The sequence below is a fragment of the Tauraco erythrolophus genome, chromosome 3, assembly GCF_009769465.1.
Source record: "Tauraco erythrolophus isolate bTauEry1 chromosome 3, bTauEry1.pri, whole genome shotgun sequence".
Taxonomy (NCBI): domain Eukaryota; kingdom Metazoa; phylum Chordata; class Aves; order Musophagiformes; family Musophagidae; genus Tauraco; species Tauraco erythrolophus.
This window is the reverse complement of record NC_141467.1, coordinates 46,154,007-46,175,256: the sequence shown is the minus strand read 5'-3', so window position 1 is coordinate 46,175,256 and position 21,250 is coordinate 46,154,007. Positions and strand designations below refer to the sequence as shown.

At 42.1% G+C, this 21,250-nt stretch overlaps 1 protein-coding gene across 3 annotated transcripts; it reads right to left on the bottom strand.

Moving 5' to 3' along the window:
* Nucleotides 1-2,567: 2,567 nt before the first annotated feature.
* LOC147529004 (uncharacterized) lies at nucleotides 2,568-11,018 on the bottom strand. Of its 3 annotated transcripts, XM_086608557.1 has the most exons (8): nucleotides 10,986-11,018; nucleotides 10,051-10,190; nucleotides 9,378-9,458; nucleotides 7,352-7,442; nucleotides 6,938-7,006; nucleotides 6,274-6,457; nucleotides 5,267-5,364; nucleotides 2,568-2,914 (listed from the first exon to the last, which is right to left on the bottom strand). In XM_086608557.1, exons 1-8 carry the CDS (start codon nucleotides 11,016-11,018, stop codon nucleotides 2,786-2,788), a joined length of 825 nt encoding a protein of 274 aa, XP_086464683.1. In that variant the 3' UTR covers nucleotides 2,568-2,785. The 3 variants fall into 3 exon arrangements, with proteins under 3 accessions (XP_086464683.1, XP_086464684.1, XP_086464685.1); XM_086608558.1 differs by lacking the exon at nucleotides 6,938-7,006; XM_086608559.1 differs by lacking the exons at nucleotides 6,938-7,006; nucleotides 10,986-11,018 and adding an exon at nucleotides 10,707-10,851.
* Between the last annotated feature and the right edge of the window lie 10,232 nt (nucleotides 11,019-21,250).

The window sequence follows — 21,250 nt, the reverse complement described above, 5'->3', positions numbered from 1 at the left end:
AAACAAATAAAACCAGTCATTTTGTTATCAATATCTATACATTCTCTAGAAGCTTTTCATTACATTATTTTTGACACATCACATTTCTTTGGAAGCTGTCCAAACAGCTACAGAGCTGCAGCAAAAAGCCAGTTCTACAGATCAGTGAGAAAAACAACAACAAAAAAAATCAGATCTTCAGAAGTAAAATGATCCCATAAAATGAAAAAAAAAAAAAACAAACCACCTGCAAATAGTAGAAAAGAAAAATATCTTCAAGGCAAAATTGCCATGTTCAAAAGTCACAAGTGGCAATAGACACAATCAAAACCACAGAGTCGGCCATTCCTACACATGCTCCCTGTCCCGGAGTTTCTGCTGCTGTCACTATTTTGGGAGTTGTGCTGCAGATGTGGAAGACGCCAGTGGTCTCCCACCTGCACCCTACATTTCCAGCTTTCCAGAGAGTGAAAGTAAAAAGAGAAGAGGAAAGGGGGGAAAAAAAACAAAACAAACACAAATCACAGAAAGTCAGCGATGCAGTATGAGCTGAAAGACAACGCCTACTAGAGGCTGAGGGAAATCCCTGCCCGCCTCCCTCTGCCACCTGCCAGCCCACGGCTGCTCACACCCCAGCTGAACTGTGGCTGCACATCTCCGCGTACCGACACAAAAGCAGTTTAACCGGAAAGCGGGCACATGCAGTAGTAATCTGCACCTCACATACGGGCACCCACGGAGCGGACAGCCACATCCTCTCACAGGGGGAGGCGAGGTCACAAACAACGCTGTCAGACTCCACGCGCGCTGCAAGATGGAGCTGTGGTTCAGCATCTCGCTGTATGACACGTTGCTGCTACTCCTCCTGGCACGGCTGATTATTAAGATTAGACCAGAATCCGGTTTCTTACTAGAGCGTGACGATCTCAGTTATGAGAAAAGACTGAAAGATTTCTCACTGTTTCTTGTTGTAAATAGATGGGAGTGGCCTGGTACATAACTAATTTTTAAAAGTTTTAAGAGCTCATCATGAAGGCGAGATCACTATTTTCACCATGTTAATTATCGTCAACTGTTTGGGCAGAGAACATACTCTATAATGGAAAACTCTAATCTTCAGTCTCTGGTAGATGTAAATTCTGCTGTGCTAGTCACAACAATTTTGTATTCAGTCAATGTATATGTATACATTCTTTAGGCAGGGGAGAAATAACCTTGAACTTTTTCTCATCTACATGTTGTGCAGAACCATTCTGCACAACCATGGATGAGGACAATTACCGATTCCTTTAAACATGCTAGAAGTATAACTTTACACCACAAAACTGGGGAAAAAAGTGCTCAAGTGACCAGCACTCAAAAAATAAATTCTGATGCTTTCTTTCTCCAGCATTCATGTTTATTTTGCTTACTAACAAATATTAGACCTATTTTTGCACTTAAAATACCTCCACCATACGATTATCATCCATCAAGTTTACTGGCAACGCAGACTTGCATCACTCTTCTCCTTCCCTCTTCCATCTCTGTTCAGAACATTATCTAGCTTCAATTTACAAGCGAAACAAGAACAAAACAAGGGAAACCAATCCACTGGTCTATAGCCAGACCAGGAAGCAAGTAGTTCTGGAGCTCTACCCTCTCTCTTAATGAATAACTCTGAACAACTCATATGCTTTGAGGACAACTTATTTATTAATTTACAACTAGATAAAACTGTCCTAACAAACAAAGCGTGATACAAGAGTCCTAATCCTAGTCTTAGTCCCATCCCTAACGAGTATGCAAGTATTTTTAGGAAGCTAAAGAAGCTGTATTAGGTTAGAAGCAAGCTTAGTATTTCTAACCTCACGATACAGTTTTCATTCAATTCTCCCATCGCAATGTCACAAAGGTACGCACCTACAACTTTCACACAAATATAGTTCTATAATGTAACGATGTTCAGCTTTTGTGAAGTGTAGTTACAAACAAGTTCAGGTTCAAATCTCACCAGGTTTCCCTTCTGCAAGGTACAATTACAACTGGAAGTTGCCTCTTATCATTCCAAGCTCACTCTGCCTGAAGCAACGTGACATTTCAACCTTGTGAACTGTGACTCTGCACTCCAGTTTCCTTCCAGCACTTCAAACACCACAGCTCTTCAAATACCTCACTTTTCATTCAAATAAGAGCTTCTGATTAATTCTTGTCTTGATACTGCAAGACAACTCTCTGATTCATTTTTCTGAACACACTCTTTCCAACTCTAAACCCTAAATACTGCCTTCATCCACAAATTTTAACTTATTATTGTGATTAAAGAATAACTCCAAGCAGAGATTTAGCATTTTTCTTTTAAGAAATCCCTTTGTAATAATTTAATGACAGAATTAATTTCTGTCTGCATTGGCACATCCTTAGGGCTGAAATTCATAAAGACTGGCAAATCTACACATCTACTTTGATTTTATATAGATCACAGAAAAGGATAAATTGGGAAATTCTTCAAATTAAAATACAAAGATTTTATGATATTCCCATAAACACCCACAACCACGCCTGCAATGAATGTATTTTACAAGTGTGAAAGAGGTCTTGAAACTTAGTTGAAGTTATACAGACCACAGTTTATTTAAAAAACACATAAACAAAAATCAAAGGCACAAAATACAAAACCATTTCAGAGCAGCCAGTCACACTGAGATCATATTATTGAATCCATATTATCAAAACGTGGTACTACATAAGCCATAGTAGGTTTAAATGTTACAGTAAGAACAAAAAAAAAAGTGGAAAATCTACTTGCCATTAAACTAATCAGTAGTTACAAATGTGCTGTAAAAGGAAGTCCATATATCACACTTATTTGTTTCAAGCACTTTTCATACTCATTGTTCAGTTTCACAGATTCCTGTACAGCATGCTTTAGATCTTCTATCTCTTCAAAAAAATCCTAGAAAAACCCAAAAATACATTCAAGTTTCTTTCAAAGACATGCTCAATACGAGCTAGTCAGCATTTCAGTTGTTCTCAAGTTCAAAGACATTTTCTGTATTTTTATTAATATATGGCTGAGTTATGCAAACACAGCTACAGCAAGATACCGATCAGCTATAACCTTATGTAATAGTTTAAACTTTGCCCTGAACACGCAACGTAAGCAGAATTCAAGTTATGTCAGAGCCTGAAACACAGACTAATAGGAAAGATGAATTAAGAGAAGGAAAAAATGATGATTTATGAGAAAGCTACAAAATAACAGTCCAAAACAAGGGAATAAATAATGCCCAACTCGTCTGTGCAAAAATATAGCTATCTGTGAAGACAGCCAGTAGGAGATAACACAGCACTAACTCTGAGGATCTGAAAGTTGCAAGATTATAAGAAACGGACAAGAAGCAAGAAGAGAGGTAAGGAGAGTAAATAAGGAGGAGGATGTCAGCATTTGAAGGAGACGATACTAAAGAGTTTAAGATGGAACAACAGATACCATGTTCAGACCTAGAAAGATACAAAATATTTTTACACCTTAACTGCTTTGTAAACTGCAAGTATCCATCTAGAACTTTAAGTACAACTACATTTTGTTAATGACTGTCCTATTTTAGACCAAGACCCATTATTTATGACTATACTATGTTAAAAAGTTTGATTTTCATATTCAAAAGCACAGGATTTATGATGCATTAAACTTGACAGAGCCTAATACAGGTAACGCTATCCAACAGGTTCAACTGGCTCAGATAAAAGCAATTTACAACAAAGGAGGGAATGAAAAAGAGCAATATGTAAGGCTACACAGAACATAAAGAGACAGTCCAATAAGAACACCATAAAAACCAAGTCCTGTTGAACTTAATGTCATGTGGTTTCACTTTCTCCTATTGATCCTTTCATAATTATATTATCCCTGAATGCATAACTTAACAAGTAGTTCTAGATATACCTGACTCAACTAGGAGATAAATTCAGCTTTGCAGAAATAAACTTCATTTATTAAAAACATCTACAGTCCATAGCTTAAATGTTTTGTTCAGCTCTTGCAACTCAGGTCCTATTGAGCAATTCTGATCCTTTGTAAGTGAAGTCAGAAGTAGTTGTGAAATACAAGGACAGTGTGCAGCATGTAAACACCCAAGACTTAATTTCACCAATCCTGGAAAGTCCTGTGTACCAGAGTAACACTGTACTTACATCCATCTATATTTGACAATATCTCTTGCCTATTCTTTTTTTTTTTAAATGAACAGCTACATACACCTTCAATAACATACAATGACTTTTTTTTAAAAAATCATTTAAAAGTTTTAAAAGTCACTGATAAAAAGCCATAACCTCAGATTTACATATTTCTCTTCTGAAAGATGAAACTTTCAGCAACAGTTGTCCCCACTTCCCAAGCATGGGGATCTAGAAATCACTCTGGCTCAATGTTCTACAAGTTTCACATCTAATGAACTATCACTATGTATTACTGTTAGCCCTGTAATGAAAGCTAGCATAATATTATTTAGCTTGTGAGAGGAGATTGCAAGATAAAAAAAAAAAAAAAGATTCTTAAAAAAAAATCCAACATAAGACTTGAATAAGCAAAAACCAATTTAAACAAGTTTGATGCTGAAAACAACATCTTAGGTCAGTACATTACATAGAGTCCTCTATAGCTAAGGGTGAGGTCTCTTCATCTTTTCACATAATTTCAAGAATTACCAATTTTTCACACTTTATTCTTCCACACCCGTATGGACAATCTGTCATGAAACCTTCAAATCCCTCTCCTCTGATTTCCCAAAGTTTAGAGCTCTGTCAGAGGCATAACTTCGATATGTTTAAGTTAAAGAGAAAATAGTTTCCCTCTCACTGACATCATGAAGCAATAGAAGTGATAATTCAAAAATAATTTTTTATTATTTCTGCAGATGTCTGTTGGAAGGAATTAAGACTGTTACCAGCAGTTACTATTTCAATGTCATAGCGAACAAACAAATAACCTCTCATGAAGGAAACCAAATTGTCCAAACATTAAAGAAAAAAAAAAAACAAAACCCAAGAAAACCCAGCTGTTTAAACCAAAAAAATAAAAATAAAAGTTGTATTATTCCTCTCCCTTAGCCAAGCAGTATTGTAGGACATTAACGTTTCAAGGAGTCATTCATTTCCATTTCTTTCTGAGAATGCTATAAATTGATTTTTTTATGTATTTTGCTTGATAACAGAATATGTGCAGCCTAAAGATAAGTTTCAGTACAGACAGAAAAGTTTTTCAAAAAACACCTATTTTTAAACTTGTCCTAAAATACATTACCTTGTCTAATCCAGCTAATTCATTTTTTAGTGCTCTCCTTTCTGTAGACAACTTTTCATTTTCTTTCTTCAGCTTTTTAATCTCCTTCAACAATAGCTCTATATTCAAATAAAAAAATATAGACTTCAACCATTACAGTCAACCTCCCCCTCATATGAATCATATTAGAGCTGAAGAGCAGCCTACGTTTTGTGATATTGGAAAATTATGGTTCAGTTTTCTTACGTATCTTTCACATAAAGTGATTTATTCTTAAGAATCAGCCCAGCACATCCCCAGGTACTATGAAAGAGAACAGGATCTGTCCATTGGATAATCTGAATCTGCCAGATTCTCAGAATGTGGGATTATTTTACTTTAAAAATCCACCAAACATACATCTGATACCTTGATTACCTTTTCCTGACTTATAAGAGGGTCAAATCAATCCTTGCTGCAGCACATTTCCTGAAAATCATGCCTACATTATATGACCTCCTTAGTCTCTTTTTTATGCTTTGAAGTGGAACAGGATTGCACCTTAACTTGTAGATTTACTTATATGAGGAATAACATGCTCAAATCAGTATTGTCTGGGTTTGTCCCACATTTTAAGGCTAAAACCAGGTTATTTTGTACATCAGTGTCTGAAAACCAAAGAATGGAGCAGCAAACATTATCACGAACAGATCTGCATAGATACAGCTTACTGGAATAAATAATAAACAGTACTAAATACAGCCATGCGCTCCCACCCACAATTACACTGACATACCAACTTCAGAAAAAGAGAAAAGCAGCAAACACTTATTTTTATCACAAACAAATGCAGGGCTGGATCTGCAGATAGGACATGGATTACAAGACACCATTTTCGCATAAAATGTTTTTAAAAATTAAAAACATTTCAGATACTGCTGGTTGAAGTAGAAGAAATAAACTGGAGTGTGCCTTTGGATCAGAAATGAAACGCATCCTCTGTAATAGGCACACTGGAAGAAACATTATAAGAATTAATGCACCATTACCTAAATATTCACTGCAACAGGATTCCTTCTTTTTAGATACGTCCCTACGAGACGTTACTTCTCCCTCTGGGGTTCGACTTCTTCCAGAAACAGCACTAGTTTTCCAAGAAACCTTTTTACGTTCTAATTGCTCAATTCTTTGCCTCTGTTCTCGAAGATTATGCTCTAGCTCATGAATTTTAATCTGTCAAGAAACTACATTTTTTTAAAAATGCATAGAACAAACACAGTTCAACTGAATACCACTGGAAACATATCCTGAATGCAAACCTACAGCTTTCAATTGCTGACTTAAAACTACATTCATCCCAAGTGTCTGAAAGGAGAAAAAAAACAGCAGGTGAAGTTTTGCATAGATCAAAAGTGTTTTTAAAAAATCTGTTGCTGAGCACACGCTCGCAAGACAGTATAAATGCACATACACAAAGATGCTAAACCTTTCCACACAATAAAGCGTACTCTCATGGCAGCAATTGCCAACTTTTAAGAAAAAGTACATATAATCCAAATCATAATTAATATTAGTTTACAAAGAAACGAAGCACATGTTCCAAACTCCTAGGAGGAAATTCATTAGACCAGTTAGCTGTAATGCTTGATCAATGCCTGAAGAGGCAACACCCACTTGAAGCTTCTAGAACCACTCCTGGCCACGTGACTCTACTTTTGCTCCAGTTATGACCCTAGTCTCTTTGCACAGCAAGTCAACAGATTTTGCCACCAGACTATTTGTCTTCATCTGGTTAGTATACTGCTGAATTTCTGAAATAAATCACCTCAGGACACATATAGAAAAATATCAGGGCTGCTGCAAAAGAGGCCGGAAGATGTATATATAGTTAGGGGGGGAGGTAGGTGACTACAGAAAAAAGCAAGGAAAGGGGAGACAGCTTTCAGCTACAGATATTTTCAAAGGGAAGTAAAGACTACTTTCCATCATCTCAATGGCAAGGGAAACAAAAATTTGAGTATAAAAAGAAAAACATGGTCTCATTTTACAAATCTAAGAGTTACTTTTCAGTCTCCCTAAAAGCTTATGTTTGGCTGTTTGATACCATCTCCTACAAATTCTACTTACAGTGAGATTTTTAATTGCTTCGTTTTGCTCCTGGTTTGTTTTGATTTCTTTAATGTAACGTTTCTGTAGGTCATTATACATCTGAAGTAGTCTAAAACAGAAGAAATGCATAAATTGCAACAAAATATGGAAGCCAAAACATGCATCCTTTATGATAAAAGTATTACAGATACTCCATAGAGACCACTTGGACTGTAGCTGTACTGTAGAGACTACAAGACTCTACAGAAATATTTAAGATGGGTGTGAATCAAGTGTGATCAGCAACACAGAAGAAGAAAGTACCAGAAAAAAAAAAAATGCAAAGCAAGAGTTAGAAGAATGGTCTGTATCAACGGCAAAGATTTCACCCAGCCAGACTGAGGACCCTGTTGGTTTTGTCCAGCTCACATGGTCACACTCTGATTAAACCACAGTACAAGTAACTCATTGATGGAAGACCTACACACTGCGACAGGAGGGTGGCAACAAGTTGGCAGCATGTCACATATATCATTCCTCTCCCTGTTACCACAACAGGAATAGCAAAAGATCACTCCCAAAGGATATAGAAAAGTTTGCCCAGAAACTAGTTTCTTGCCACCAGTCAAGAACCCATGACGAGGACTCATGAGGCAGCGATCCAGCTCTCCGTGCTGCACACAAGCAACCTTGGCCAGATCACTTGGACACACACATCTCATTGATTCTGAGTATGTGGGTGTGAGGATATGAGTGAATTAACTCTATGAGAAGACGAGGGCGAGTAGGTAAAATTAATGTAAAATAAACATATTTGGAATATTAGTTTTCCCTTTGATACTATCTTGCATCAAGTTCTGCTACACTAATCTCCTACAGTATTTCATAGCATTCAGTCTACATATACCAGGCCCATTATTTAACTGACAAACAGACATTTTTCCTATTTTATTAGGAGTTCGAGTAAAAGCCAGAATTCATACTACGTTATGACAGCACACCACAAGCAGGATGAGCGATACTAGTACAGCTTTGTAAAATAACATACAAACAGCTGCTAGAAAAAAAAGCTGTCAGGTTACCTATGTGCAACCTAATCCACAGCAGGTCCAGCACTAGATTCAAAGAATAACTCAGACTTCTTCAACATAAGCATCTAATTAGGAACTCAGTTCAAGCCCAGAGCTAGACACTCAGCCTTCCTATGTGGTTCGAAAAGAGTGTGGTACACTGCCAAGGCATCTTAAAAAAAAAAAAAGAAAGAAACAAAGCAACGGGCCTTCTACAGCCATCTAACACTAAACACACTAAAAAACACTAAAAACAGGGTGCTTGAATCCAGAGCATTAGGGACTGCTTCTGTCTTTGTGAGATCCACAGCCCATTTCTGCAAACAGACAAAAAGTGGCCTTTGAAAGAATGGAGCAGCCTATTTATTTTAAAGTTAAGTCATAGAAGGGCAGACCAACATTTCATGCAGCACGCCTAGTTGCTAAAGTATTTCCATATAAATTTTCTTAAAACAAAAATTTATCTTTTGTATTAAAAAAAGCACTTACAAGAGCTTATTTCCAGCATTAACTAGCAAACTACAGTAAGTAGTGGCTCACTTCTAAAATCAACTAGACTGAAAAGTAGGATCACTTGTGTGGCTTATCCTGAAAACAGTACTAGCCTATCCATTTTATATACACACAAATTTTACCTACAAAAATGAGCTAAGAAAGCTCCTACAAAATAGAAAATGAAATTACGTAATTCTAGGTTAAAAATCTACAAAAAAAGATCATGAGTGCATGCACACGTGAAGGAGCTTCCTTAGGCCATTCAATTTTTCTCAGTGAAAGAATCTTACTTTGTTCTTTGTTTAGCACTAGTTTCAAGTTTAATCAAAGATTTAGCATTTCCTTTTAAAATGTAAAGAAAATTCCTTTCCGCTGTTTCGAAGGCAGAAAGCAGCTTCCATAACAGTTATTAAAAACTCAACTGACTTAACCATGAACAATATTCTACCCTCCAGAGAAGAATGTTTAATTCTACAAAGAACCAATTTTCAAGAACTCACCTGACACTGTCACCCTCTAGATTAAGATCCTTGCCGTATCCACCCTCATGCCACAAGTGGGTTTCTGTTTGAACTTGAACACTTAATTGAAACAAACACAACAGCTTGGTAAAACCAGGTTTTACAATTTTAGTTGCATCAAACAAAGCAACTGAAAAAGGCTAAATTACTTCTCAATTTGATTTAGCAATATAGAGGTTTCCATACAGGATCATAAACATACCAAAATTTAAACTTGAAAATTTTTGCAAACAGGAATTTAAATCCTGGCAGGACACTCTTTAAAAACAGTAGCACTACAGTCTTTCATGTTCTAAGGTCACAGTTTCCAAATTTGTTAAACAGTATTGATGCAATTTAACTATCTTACTACTGTTTACTGTTCTTACTACTCTATACGGTTAGACAGAGAACATGTGTTGGCTAAGCAGGGTAATTATTGATATTAAAACTGGTTTTTTCACTACAACCATGAACTTTGTCCAAGTTGCCCCAACCCTTCTTTGTTCCTTTATACGCCTCCAGCATTCTCCATCCCCACCATCCCATTCACAGCCAGCCTCTTAAAATATGAAGAACTGATAAGGCCTAATTTATTTGAAGAATAACAAGGTACAAGTCCTAAAATATTGCACTTCTTTTGACATAAAAAGAAGAGTTTGACAATTCTTACTCTCTGCTTGTGACATAGTCATGTATTAACTGCTGCAGATGCAGTTTTTCTTGGATCTGACCCAGATTCTTTTCTAGATCCTTATTTTTTATGTGCATTTTTTTCAACTTCTTGAGTAATTGTTCATTTTCATCACCGAGCTGAAAAGGAAGAGAATTAAAAAGGAAAAATCACGCAACATTTTCAGATCAAGTATTAATTGAGCTGATAACATTTCAAATTAAAACTATCCCCCAAATGTTTTACTACATTTATCTTGAACTATATAAAAAAAAAAGAAAGAAAATGGCAGGAAAAATAATTGGTTTCAAACTTTATGAAGAATTGACTAAAACACACCTTCTTTAACATATATATTAAAGGCCTCTAATGTAATTTCATAATTCATTAGTGAATGATAAAGCAAACTGGTTTTGTATTTCAAAAAAAAAAAAAATCACACAGGGACAAAACACACAGATTTTCAGTTATACTTCTAAACATCAGGTCTGCAAGAAAGCTCGTATTTATTTTTAACGTCACCAAAGCTGAAAGACTAAACTACAGCCACATCAGCAGAATTTCTTGCATGCACGTTTGCTGAACCTCCCCCAGCAGCATACAACCACGCCTACCACCCAAAATGCACCAAACGCAACTATCGCGCCCTAACCTACAGGCTGTCAGGTAAAACTGACGCTATCGACCGATATTCAGTCAAGAGCAGGAAGATCAGCAACCGTAAGGCGCTGCAAGGGCGAGTTCCGCCCCTGAAGGCGAAGGCCAAGCAGGGTGAGCCGAGATGCGCCATGCCCAGGCGATCCCGAGCGCTCCCCGCCAGGCCGGGCCGGAGCCGAACGGCCTTCTGCGGGGCCGCCCCCACCCAAGCTGGGGCGTGTCCCGGGCGGACGGGCGGCGACTCCGCGGGGCCGGCACGGCCGAGGGGCCGCACTCACTTGGAGGCACCTGTGGAGGGCGGGCAGCGCCATGGCCCGCGCAGCCCCGCCTCGGGCAGGACGCCCCAGAAGCAGCCGGGCCCGCTCGCGCCCTTTCGAACGCACCCGCCGCCCCGGGGGGACCGCGCCGAGGAAAGCCCCTGCCGAGCTGCCCAACTCACTGCCCGTCACCTCACGGCTCTCGGGCAGGCGCCTTGGCCACCAAAGCCCATCCGGATAGGCTCTCAACACTGGACGTCATAGCTGAGCGACGGCACTTCATCAAGGGCCCTGGCCCCTCGCACACCACCGCCTCCCTCCCAGTTGCCACGGAAACGGCGGGAAGCGGAGCGCCGGCCGCTCCTCCCGCCGCCGAGGCCTGTGGGAAAGGGGAGGCGGTGGCGGCGGCCCCGCGGCGGGCAGGTCTCCTCCCTCAGCTCGGGAGCGGCACGGCCCGGGTGGGAGGCAGCCAGGGCCCGGCGCGACGGCCGCCTGAGCAGCAGGCGCCCCGCGGCGGGCACTGCTGCGGCGGGGAAGGGCTCGCCCCGGAGCTCGCCCCGCGCGTTTTGCCTCCCGTGAGGCAGAGCTCTCCCAGCCGGCCTGCACCGGGCAGTGACAGCCGGATACCCGATCGAGTTGCGGGTGCTCCGGAATCAGCTGTGAACCTCACCCTCCAGAGGCAGCGGAAAAACACCCTCTCGCGGCTCGTCTCTTGGAAATAGTCATTAGTTTTATTCGCAATTTCATTTTCTGTGACTAACAGATACTGAGTGCGTGGGACTGAGAATACTGCTGATGACAGATCTGCACGGACACATTTGTACATCAACACACACCCAGTTATGCATCTCTACAAAGGCGTGTTCTGCATCTCCCACTCCCACCACAACAGAAGCCACAGTACAGGCTGTTCAAGTCGTATCCACCAAGGAGCAGGTGACAGCGTGCCTGCTATTGCTGCTACTCAGTGTGGGGTTTTTTGTATCCTTAGTGTTTGTGGTACTTGGTATTACCGCCATTTGCTGGTTTTTGTCTTTGTTTTTTGTATTTTGCACATATTTTTGGCAGATCAGGCTGGAAGGCATACGAGCAGGACAAAAGCATTCCACCCTCATGACAGACTGGACCATAAAGATGGCATACCAACAGAAGGCACTCACTGGCCACAAGATCACCCATCAGAGCAAGACTGACCCAAAGCACTGATTATTGCCTTCTGGTCTCAGTAGCCTTTGTTACTGGCAGTTCAAAACCTTTCCTGTTCCATTCTCTAAATCTCAAATCTGAGTCGTCTTTTGTTCTCTGCACCTCTCGTCTTTGTACAAAATGTTGCCTCTCTTGTTACCTACAGCCCATCGCATATTGCCATCTTTTTCTGTGTGTGTGTAAAGCATTGCCAGATGCCACCTGCCCCTCCATCTTGACCGTGTAGCCCACCTAACTGCAGAGCCTAGCAATTTTTGCAAGGAACCATTCACGCTTAGGAAGAGAGCGGGTAGATGACAGATGCCTACTATGCATCTACAACTTACCTAACACATGGTAAAAGATACTCCAGTCACATTAGGCTGCAAGTGGGAACTGTAAATGTAATCAGATTAAGGGAGGTGGCGCACACCTCTAGCTCCAGGGCACAACCCCAGCATCTCCTCCTCTGCCATCAACCCGGATCAGCCCATCACCCATCTGGCCAACTCCTTGCACTTCGCACAGAGGTCACAGTGCAAGGTAAAAGCCACTGTACTGAGCTGAATATACACAAGACCCAAGCTGTGAGGCTGTTAACAACCTGAGAGCGCACGGAAGAGAACGACGTGCCCATGCTGTTAACTGCTGCCAGAAATCCTCTCTGCCTGTGGAAATTCCTGTATTGGTTCCATAACCGCAGAAGCAGCCGCACAACACTGCTAATTCTTGGGGCCCATGACAAGTCACCTTGTCCCTAAATAGCCTGGCAACAAAATTGCTACTTTAATCAGCAACTAGAATTGAATAAACTAGCAACTGACAGTTCATAGTATGAAGAACAGGAAGTCACTTCTTGATAAAAACACAGCTGGACGCAGCTGGCTACAGTAGCAGTAAAAAAAAAAAAAAAATAAATTAGAAGGTATTAATACCAGCCAGCAATGCAACGTTGCCACAGAAAAAGGGAAATCCCATTTTCAGATGGAGTAGCAATATCCTGAGATGTAATGACTCAGTTCTGTTTTATCCACAAACAAGATCTCAGGTGAGGTCCTGAGGAGTCTAGAAAACAGGAATAAAAAGCATATGAGGAAGAAAATACAGCATATTAGGAAGAGTTGAAATAACTGTGTTTGTTTAAGTCCAGAAAACTGAGACTGCCAAGAATCATTTTAACTGACTTTATCTTCATCTTTGGTTATTGTAAAAGACAGTAATAACTGTTTCCCATGTCCTCTAAAGGAAGGTGAGCAGAAATAAAGATACTTTCCAACAGAGATTATTTCAGTTGGATGATGGAGGAAATTTTCTTAATATCAAAGAAGACAAATACAGAGTTCTCCCTCACTAGAGGTTTTAACAAACAGATCAGACCATCAGGCATGACTTTGGATACAGGTGTATCTAATATGCACAGCATACTGTTATGCAGCAAGTAGACAAAAGGATCATCTTAAAGCCCCTTTCAGGCCAACATTTCAATGATTCTATGTTATTAATTTAGAAGAGAACATGTTCTGATATAATAGTAATTCTGATATTTTGCAAAACTTTGTAAAATGACTACTTCAAAAATAATTTTTCAAGTGACAAAGGGAAGCTGTAGTATTAAACCATGTGGTGGAGAAAGATCAGCACAGTGGAATCCAGCACATATTCCCTACATACCAGTATCTCACTGTAGACAGTATGAGCAGGATGATAATTTTTTGCTCAATATTGGGAATGTCAGGAGTAGTCATAATTTCTTACTACCATACAAGGCAAGGCCACTTGAATATCAAGGAATAGTATGTTATAAAGAATGTGCAAGGCTTGATAGAACTTACATTCCTATGGTACCCAGGTGTTCGGTTTTGGTTTGTTTCTTTAAAATACTATGGATGGAGCAATAAAACAAAAAGAGGAGGAAGCACAGACGGATTAATTCAGGGCTTCTGCAGAAAGTAGAGCAGGCCTGGAAAGGGCAGAACTGGGCAGCACTCAGAGAAAACCTAGACAGGTCAGAAGTAGGAGAGAAAACAAGCCCATCATTCCCAGATGTGAAATCTGCAGACCCTGTCTCCCTGTCCCTCCTACAAACACAACAACTAGTTCTGGGCACACTGCCACTCTCCTGCTCACCCAGGAGTTGACAATGATGCACCAGTTATGCACAGGCTTTAAGACCCAATTTATTTTCAGAACTCAAAAATTGTTCCCAGTACAACATCTTCTGTATTCTACAGGCTGGAAAACGACACACAGGAAAGATGGGAAATGAGCCAACAGAGCTAAAAGGGAATCAAGAATTCCCAATTTCTGACCTAGAAACTGAGTCGCACAGCCTCCCTCTGTCCTGCTTTTCCATAGCTGGCACAGGAATTGAAGATAGATGGAGGAAGCAGACAACAGCCAGGTTTCTCAACTATGCAGCTGGACACCTGCAAGGAGTTTGTGTAAAACTCAGATTTTATCAAGTCCTGATCCAAATGACACAAAAAAAAAAAAACCCTACTTGCATCTTCAAACTATTGGAAAAAGGTACAGCTGAAGCTCTTGTAGGTTTTATCATGCACATTATGGTCAAACGTTTTAAAAAATGGTCACTGATTTTGAGTGGTTCCACTTCGAAATGAGCATCTATTCTTCCAAATCAAAGATACTCAATAGATGGGTAAAAAGGGCCCAAGGCTGGCTAGCACTGGACATCAGACTTTGAAGCATCCAAAAATCAAAAGATAACATTAGCCTGCGCGTATCTATAAACCCCAATTTACACAAATGATCAAAGGCTTTTGTGTACTTGATTAGGAAACGTTCATTTTCCAGAGATACTACCAATACGTGATTTTCAAAAAACTTCTCTGTGGCAGTAAAAGTACGAAATGCCACCAAGGTATTTACTTTCCACTGTAAACAATCACAGTGGAAACATTTTGATACACCGTTACTCAGCTCGTTTGCTGAACACCACCTTTTCCCTTGCATTTTTGTTTCCAGTGTAGCTTGGCATGAACAGAGACACATTTCATGTTGGCACACACAAATGAAAATGTCATCGATTCCAGTGGTGCTGAGCCTGCTACTTACTGCCAAACAGCAGTGATGTGACCCGTAGCACTCTTGTCCAGCTACATGTGCCCCAAAATCATTGATTTAATTTGTCAGAAAATATATGAGCATAGGATTACTTGATGCAACCCCAATAACTCCAAGCTTAGGCTTTTTTCCATACAGATTTCGGGGCAGTATGTGTCCTTTTGACCCTCAGAGAGAGCGACCATCCTCATGAGATTTTCCAGGAACTAAAATTCTCCTGTGAAAATCTACATGCTTTTGTAAAAACACATAAAAATTTTACCTGCCTCAAATTAATCTCTTTTATTCCATCTAGCAGCTGTGTCAGCAATGACTCCTGAGTCCCTTTCAGGGTGGAAGATGGCAAGGCCTTTCTGCCCATTACGTTTTGTGGCATAATCAGTGCTGCCAATCTCACAAACACCAGCTGAAAAATCATGAAACAATCTCAAACAAAATGGCCAACACAGCAAAAAGGCCCTTTCTCCATCTTGTTTTGAGCTTGGGTCAGGAAGTAATAACTCCGTTTGTGTTCAGGAGCCTTCTCTGAAACAGGGAGAAGCAGTCTGGCTTTCCCAAGCCTTGGTACAACCACAGAGGACAGTTAAATGCAAAAGTTCAGAATTCAGTTCAAAACATTAACATTTCCTGCATATCAAGACAAAAAGCCCCAAGACCTGAACGGATTTAAGATGACTACTTGCAGAATTAGAAACAAGAAATCTTTTCTCATAATACATAAGAGGAAATCAATTTAATCTTAAGTTGACAAAACCAAACAGGTAATAGATATTAAACCTAGCTAGGCTACAGGGATCCCTGCCACAGCACACTGACAGAAGTTCTGCATCACCTTCACTGAAAGAAACATCAGATTATACTACTAGTTTGTTTTCAGAGAGGGGTGTATTATTTTTAGCATTTTGAGTGGATAATGTTCATAAAACAATACTGGCATGCACGTGGCAGAGACAGTTCGCTGCTTCTCCCTTCAAAGCCAGGGAAAAAGACCTTTACCACATACTATTCTACACCCACAGACATGGTCTAGGAAAAAGAGTAACAGCTTGGCACTTTATTACCTTGTCCACAGAACTCCCTCCACAGAAGAAAAGCATCTCTCGGTGGAGAATCAGAGGCACCTGCACCCCAGGAAAGCTCTCGCAGCCATACCTCCTGGGTGGGAAAATTTGCTGGGATGACAGAGCCAGTCTGGAAACTCCAGAAAACACTGAAGGATGCCATTTTACCAGTAGAGCTGTCTGTCAGACCTTGAAGCCAAAAATCTCCATTTCCACGTTAACCGACCTCCAGGGTAGACCTGAAGGGAGACTCCCGCATTGCATGTTTGAGACTACCTTTTGGTTAGTTTGTGGCAGGAGGGAAAACGCAGAGGATGTCCAGGCAGCGATCCCTGGGCCTTCTGGATGGAGAGAAGAAAGGTGACTTTCTTCAAAGAGTATGACTCTGCATGACAGAAAGGGAACACAAGAAACATCTAATACACCAAGTAGAACTGTGCATTAATCAAGCATTATGTCATTAATGAGTCATTAGCGAGCATTATGAAAAACGGTGCCAGTGTTAGGAATTTGTTTGTCTCAGATGAAGCGGAAGTAGGATCAGCACAACTCTTCTAGGGAGTCCAGCAAGAAGAAAGAGCATCCCCTTTACAATTTACTTCCCCTTCTTGTACGCCTAAAAGGCAAAACAAAAATCTGGGCCAAACATCCACTTTTATCAGCTATAAAATGTCTCACTGCAACATTACAGTTGCACTAAACTACTACAACGGTGTAGTAGTTTGCACAAACAAAAAGCTTGTCATCTGGGTTACCTCTTAAAGGCAGCCTCAGACTTCGTGAGATACTGATAAAAGCTCCAGGGAAAAGGCCTAGAGACAGTAAACAACAATTTTATATGACTAATCCAATATAATCCTATGTGTGCAAAAAGACCATCTGCATGGATTCCCACTGAAGTGCTTTAATAACAGCGCAGCAAGCCTCTGGCTGTCATGCTGAGGAAATGCTCTTTCGCACTCGGGCTAATAATTCCAAAAGATTACTTCCTTTTTATTTTTTTTTTTTCCCTCTCTGTTTTTATTAAAACTATTAGCCACTTGCTCTCCCATTTCATTCCCCATTAAGAGATCATCCATCAAACCTGTGAAGTGACAAGGATCCACACTGGAATACATCTGCAGATTCCACGTCCAGGGCTGGCTATCTACGGAGAGGTCACCCTCCCTCTGCAAAAACTGCAACCAATTTATTGCAACACTGCAGCGTGCAATTACTGTTGAAGAAGCGGATGGGAAACTGTCGGCTGAGGTGTAATTAAAGCAACTCCAGCTGCAGCAGCTGCCCCTCTAAGTGCCCCTGCTTTCTGCGCCATGGACCGAGCAGTCTGCAGCGAAGATCTCCGGGTGGCACGCACAGCAGCCACGCACAGCAGCCGCACCAGTGAACGCTGCGCGGTGGTTTAGGACAGGAAGTGAAGGAGACTGGTAAGGGCTTCACACCCTGGCAGAGAAGGAAATACACAACTATGCTCCATTTTCTGCTCTGAGGTCAGAGGGAACAGGTTTTCCCCTCTGCTGAGCGTCTGTTGTCTCAAGGAAGGAAGTCCGACCTCCACGTCAATCTGGTCGGGGCTCAGGAGGATTCAGAAAGACGAAGCACTCGAGAAACACCAGTATTTCAGGTTCATCCAGGACGGGCCAGTTCCAAGCGGACGAGATTAAATGCGTGGCATGTGTGTAGGTTACGAAAGGCATGCGAGAGGAACTGGCTAGCGTTTGGGGTTATGAAAGATCAGAGGTTACAAAAGACCTCGGCAGTTATGAAAGATGAGCCGAGCCTGATCCAGCAAGGCAGAGAGCAGCCTCGACCTGCTCGGAGGCGAAGGGACATTCAAAATCACCCAGCAGCTCACAGGAGGAAGTTCATGCTGCCTGGCAGATGTAGGCTAAGACAGGCTTGAAAAATTTTCACAACAGTAATAGGAACACGGTCATCACCGTCTGGGAGAACAATGAACAGAAATATTTCCATCTGTTTATAGGCCTTACAGGCAGCTGTATTTTTTTGCAGAGTATTTGAAGGGCCTTAAAATACTAGCTGCATCCACTGATTTTGTAAGAAGTATTCTTTCCTGGCTTTTTACTTCTGTTTTAAACCTTCTACCTGCACGAGCCACATAGCTGGAATGAATCTGTAAAAACCAAGGGTTCATTCAGTTGATATTTTAGCCTCTCAAGTTCAGCCTTTGATGATCATTTTACTAATATTCTACACCAGAAAAAAGAGAAGGTTGGGGAAATTTTACTGAGTCAGATGGAGTTCATTATTTTCCAAATGCCACTCAGACATCACTTAGAAAGAGGACACACTCCTGCTTAGAAAAATATGGAGAGCACTTCCCCCGCTTTCCAACAGCATTTCTCTGTGATGATGATTTTCTACAACTACCTTCAGTGAGGATATTTCCTCATCCCGCCTACTACACGATCATTCACACTGCCCTGTTTTTAAAACACGATTTAAACAGACCTTTCAAATGCCCCTGTGACAGACTAATCACAACAAATCTCCGGGCGCTGCAGCAGAACTGAGACACAGGGGATGAAACCATCTGCTCTACATCAGAGTAGTATCCAGCCAGTTTCAGCAAAAGGTATCGACTGTTTTACTGTTCAGTAACTAAAACTTCATCTTTCAAGAAAAAACACAGGAAACTCCTTTATCATGGTCTGAGATGCTTCCTAGAATGCAAAGCTATGGCTGGCTGTACATTTTCTTATTTACCAAAGTTAAAGCTGTTTTTACTACATCGCAACAGTACACACAACTCACCAGTAAATAGGTCTACCCATCTGCCCCAGCACAGAGGCTCTCTAGGGAAGGTCCTGAAGCTACCTCAAGCTATGCTGAGCATGGAATCAATAAAAAGCACAAATTTCTAAAACCTACAGGAAACTGAGATTAAGGAAGAATCTAGAGCAATTCTAGCCATTCCCATACTATTCCAAATTATATTACATGTTTGTAGGGTTATTCCACGTAATTAAACTAATCTTACGTGAGGCAAAGCAGATAAGAGGTCAGAGGAAACGAGTGACTTAGAAGCACAACACAATCAGCAGAAGGACTGACAAATGTTTGGTGAGGATTTCTTCTAAGCAAAATTTCATAATTTCATTAAACAAACTTATAAAACTTCAGGTATTAGTTAATTCACCTTCTCAGGATTTGTAACTGTTTTTTCTGATTCAAAATGAGGACTAGAAACTGTTTTGCTAAGTAGACCAACTGCCTTGCTGTCTTTGTGGTGTCCATGACCACAGTACAGCTTCCAAATTTAAGGAATTAAGCTGAATTCTTGCACTACAATCCATGAAGTTTTGTCACTCATCTTAGAAGGAAAAGGTCCAGGCCTTTTATTTTAAAAAGTGTATTTTATTTTTGTGAACTGCATACGGCAGGAGTGGTACATCCCTCTCATCCCAAAGTAATCTATGTCCTACAAGATAAACAACTAAACAAAAGAAAATAGATCTAGACTTAGGGTCTGTTAGCTTAGATAGAACACCCAAGCCAATTAAACTTAGCCTAGTCCATAGAAAATTAACAATTTTGTGTTCATATCAGGGACAGGAAGTGGTGGTGTTATGAAATTTTCTTAATGCAAACAGTCACCACTAAAGCAGCTCTATTCTGTCCTCAAAGATCTCTGAAAATGAAACCTTTGACCACACAGCAAGTGCTGAAAGAAAGTAACAAATTTCATAAGCTTGATGTATTTAACACCTTTTTCAAAAAGCTACGCTGACGGACTCAATCCCTGGACTCTCTTTTGTCCAACTCAACGCCAAGTGTGCATCGGAACAAGCCATGTGGAAAAGCCTCACTCTGGCAGATAAAGTGTATGTTCCCCGACACCCGCTCGGTGTTGTGTTACAGACGGGTTGCTGTACTGCGTAAGTAGGCGCTCATCGCTCCTCGCAGGCCACCCGTTCTCTACACGGTGGATCTAGAATCAGAATCGCTGTCCCCTGCTCTGCTGCCTCAAATGCACAATAATTCGGCTTATATGGTTTCTGGAACAGGAGGTTCTCAGTTCCCCTCATTCTTGATGAATCCAAAACGACATATAAAGAGAAGTGAAACACCTAAAGGGCACAGTATTTGTTACCACACACTTTAATTCCCAAGCACTAACAAGCTGCTGAAATTAAAAATCTGTTGAACTGCCTTTCTGCTCCCGGGGCCGCTTTCCCCACGCTTTTCCCCTTCAGTCTTGAGACACTCGACGCTAACCCTCAGCCTTCCGCCCCGCGAAGCGCCGGCGGCGCTGACCGCGACCTGCCGTGCCCCGGCATCGCCCCCGGCTGAAGGCGCGCAGGCAAGGCCCCGGGCCGCCCGGCCCGGCGGACAGGCCTCTCCCGACGGCGCTCGGGAGGCACGGGCAGCGGGACCCCTGAGGGGCCGCTCGGGCCTGAGGGAACGGCGGGTCGTTCTCTCGGAGGAAACAATAACGCCTCAGCCCCAGGCTGGCGACCCCGGCCCGGCCCGGTCGGCGGTAAAGGCCGCAGCGCCATGTCGGGAGGGGGGCGGCCAGGCAATGGCCACGGCCATGGCGGCGCGGGGCGGGCCGGGCCGGGCCGGCAGCCTCTCCGCCACATCCTGCCCTCCGCGGCCTCGGCGCTCCTCGTCGTGGCACCCCCCGCCTCTCCCGGCCCTTCTCCGCCCCCGGGGCTCACCTAAAGCCAGCGCCCTGCAGTCAGGCGCCGCGCCGCAGCCCGCCTTCCCCATTGATCGCGACGGCCGCCGAGCCACCCTCCCTCCGCCCCGCTCCCCTCGGCGGGGCGGCGCCGAGGCGCGGAGTGACAGCGACGGCCGCGGCGCACCGGGCGGGCGGGAGCGAGCGCGGCGGTGTGCGCGCCGGACACCCTCCTCAGCGGCCGCTCCTCGGCGGGGAGCCGGGCCCCCCGCGCCCCCGGCCCTGCCCCTGGCAGCGGAGCTGCCGCCGCCGCT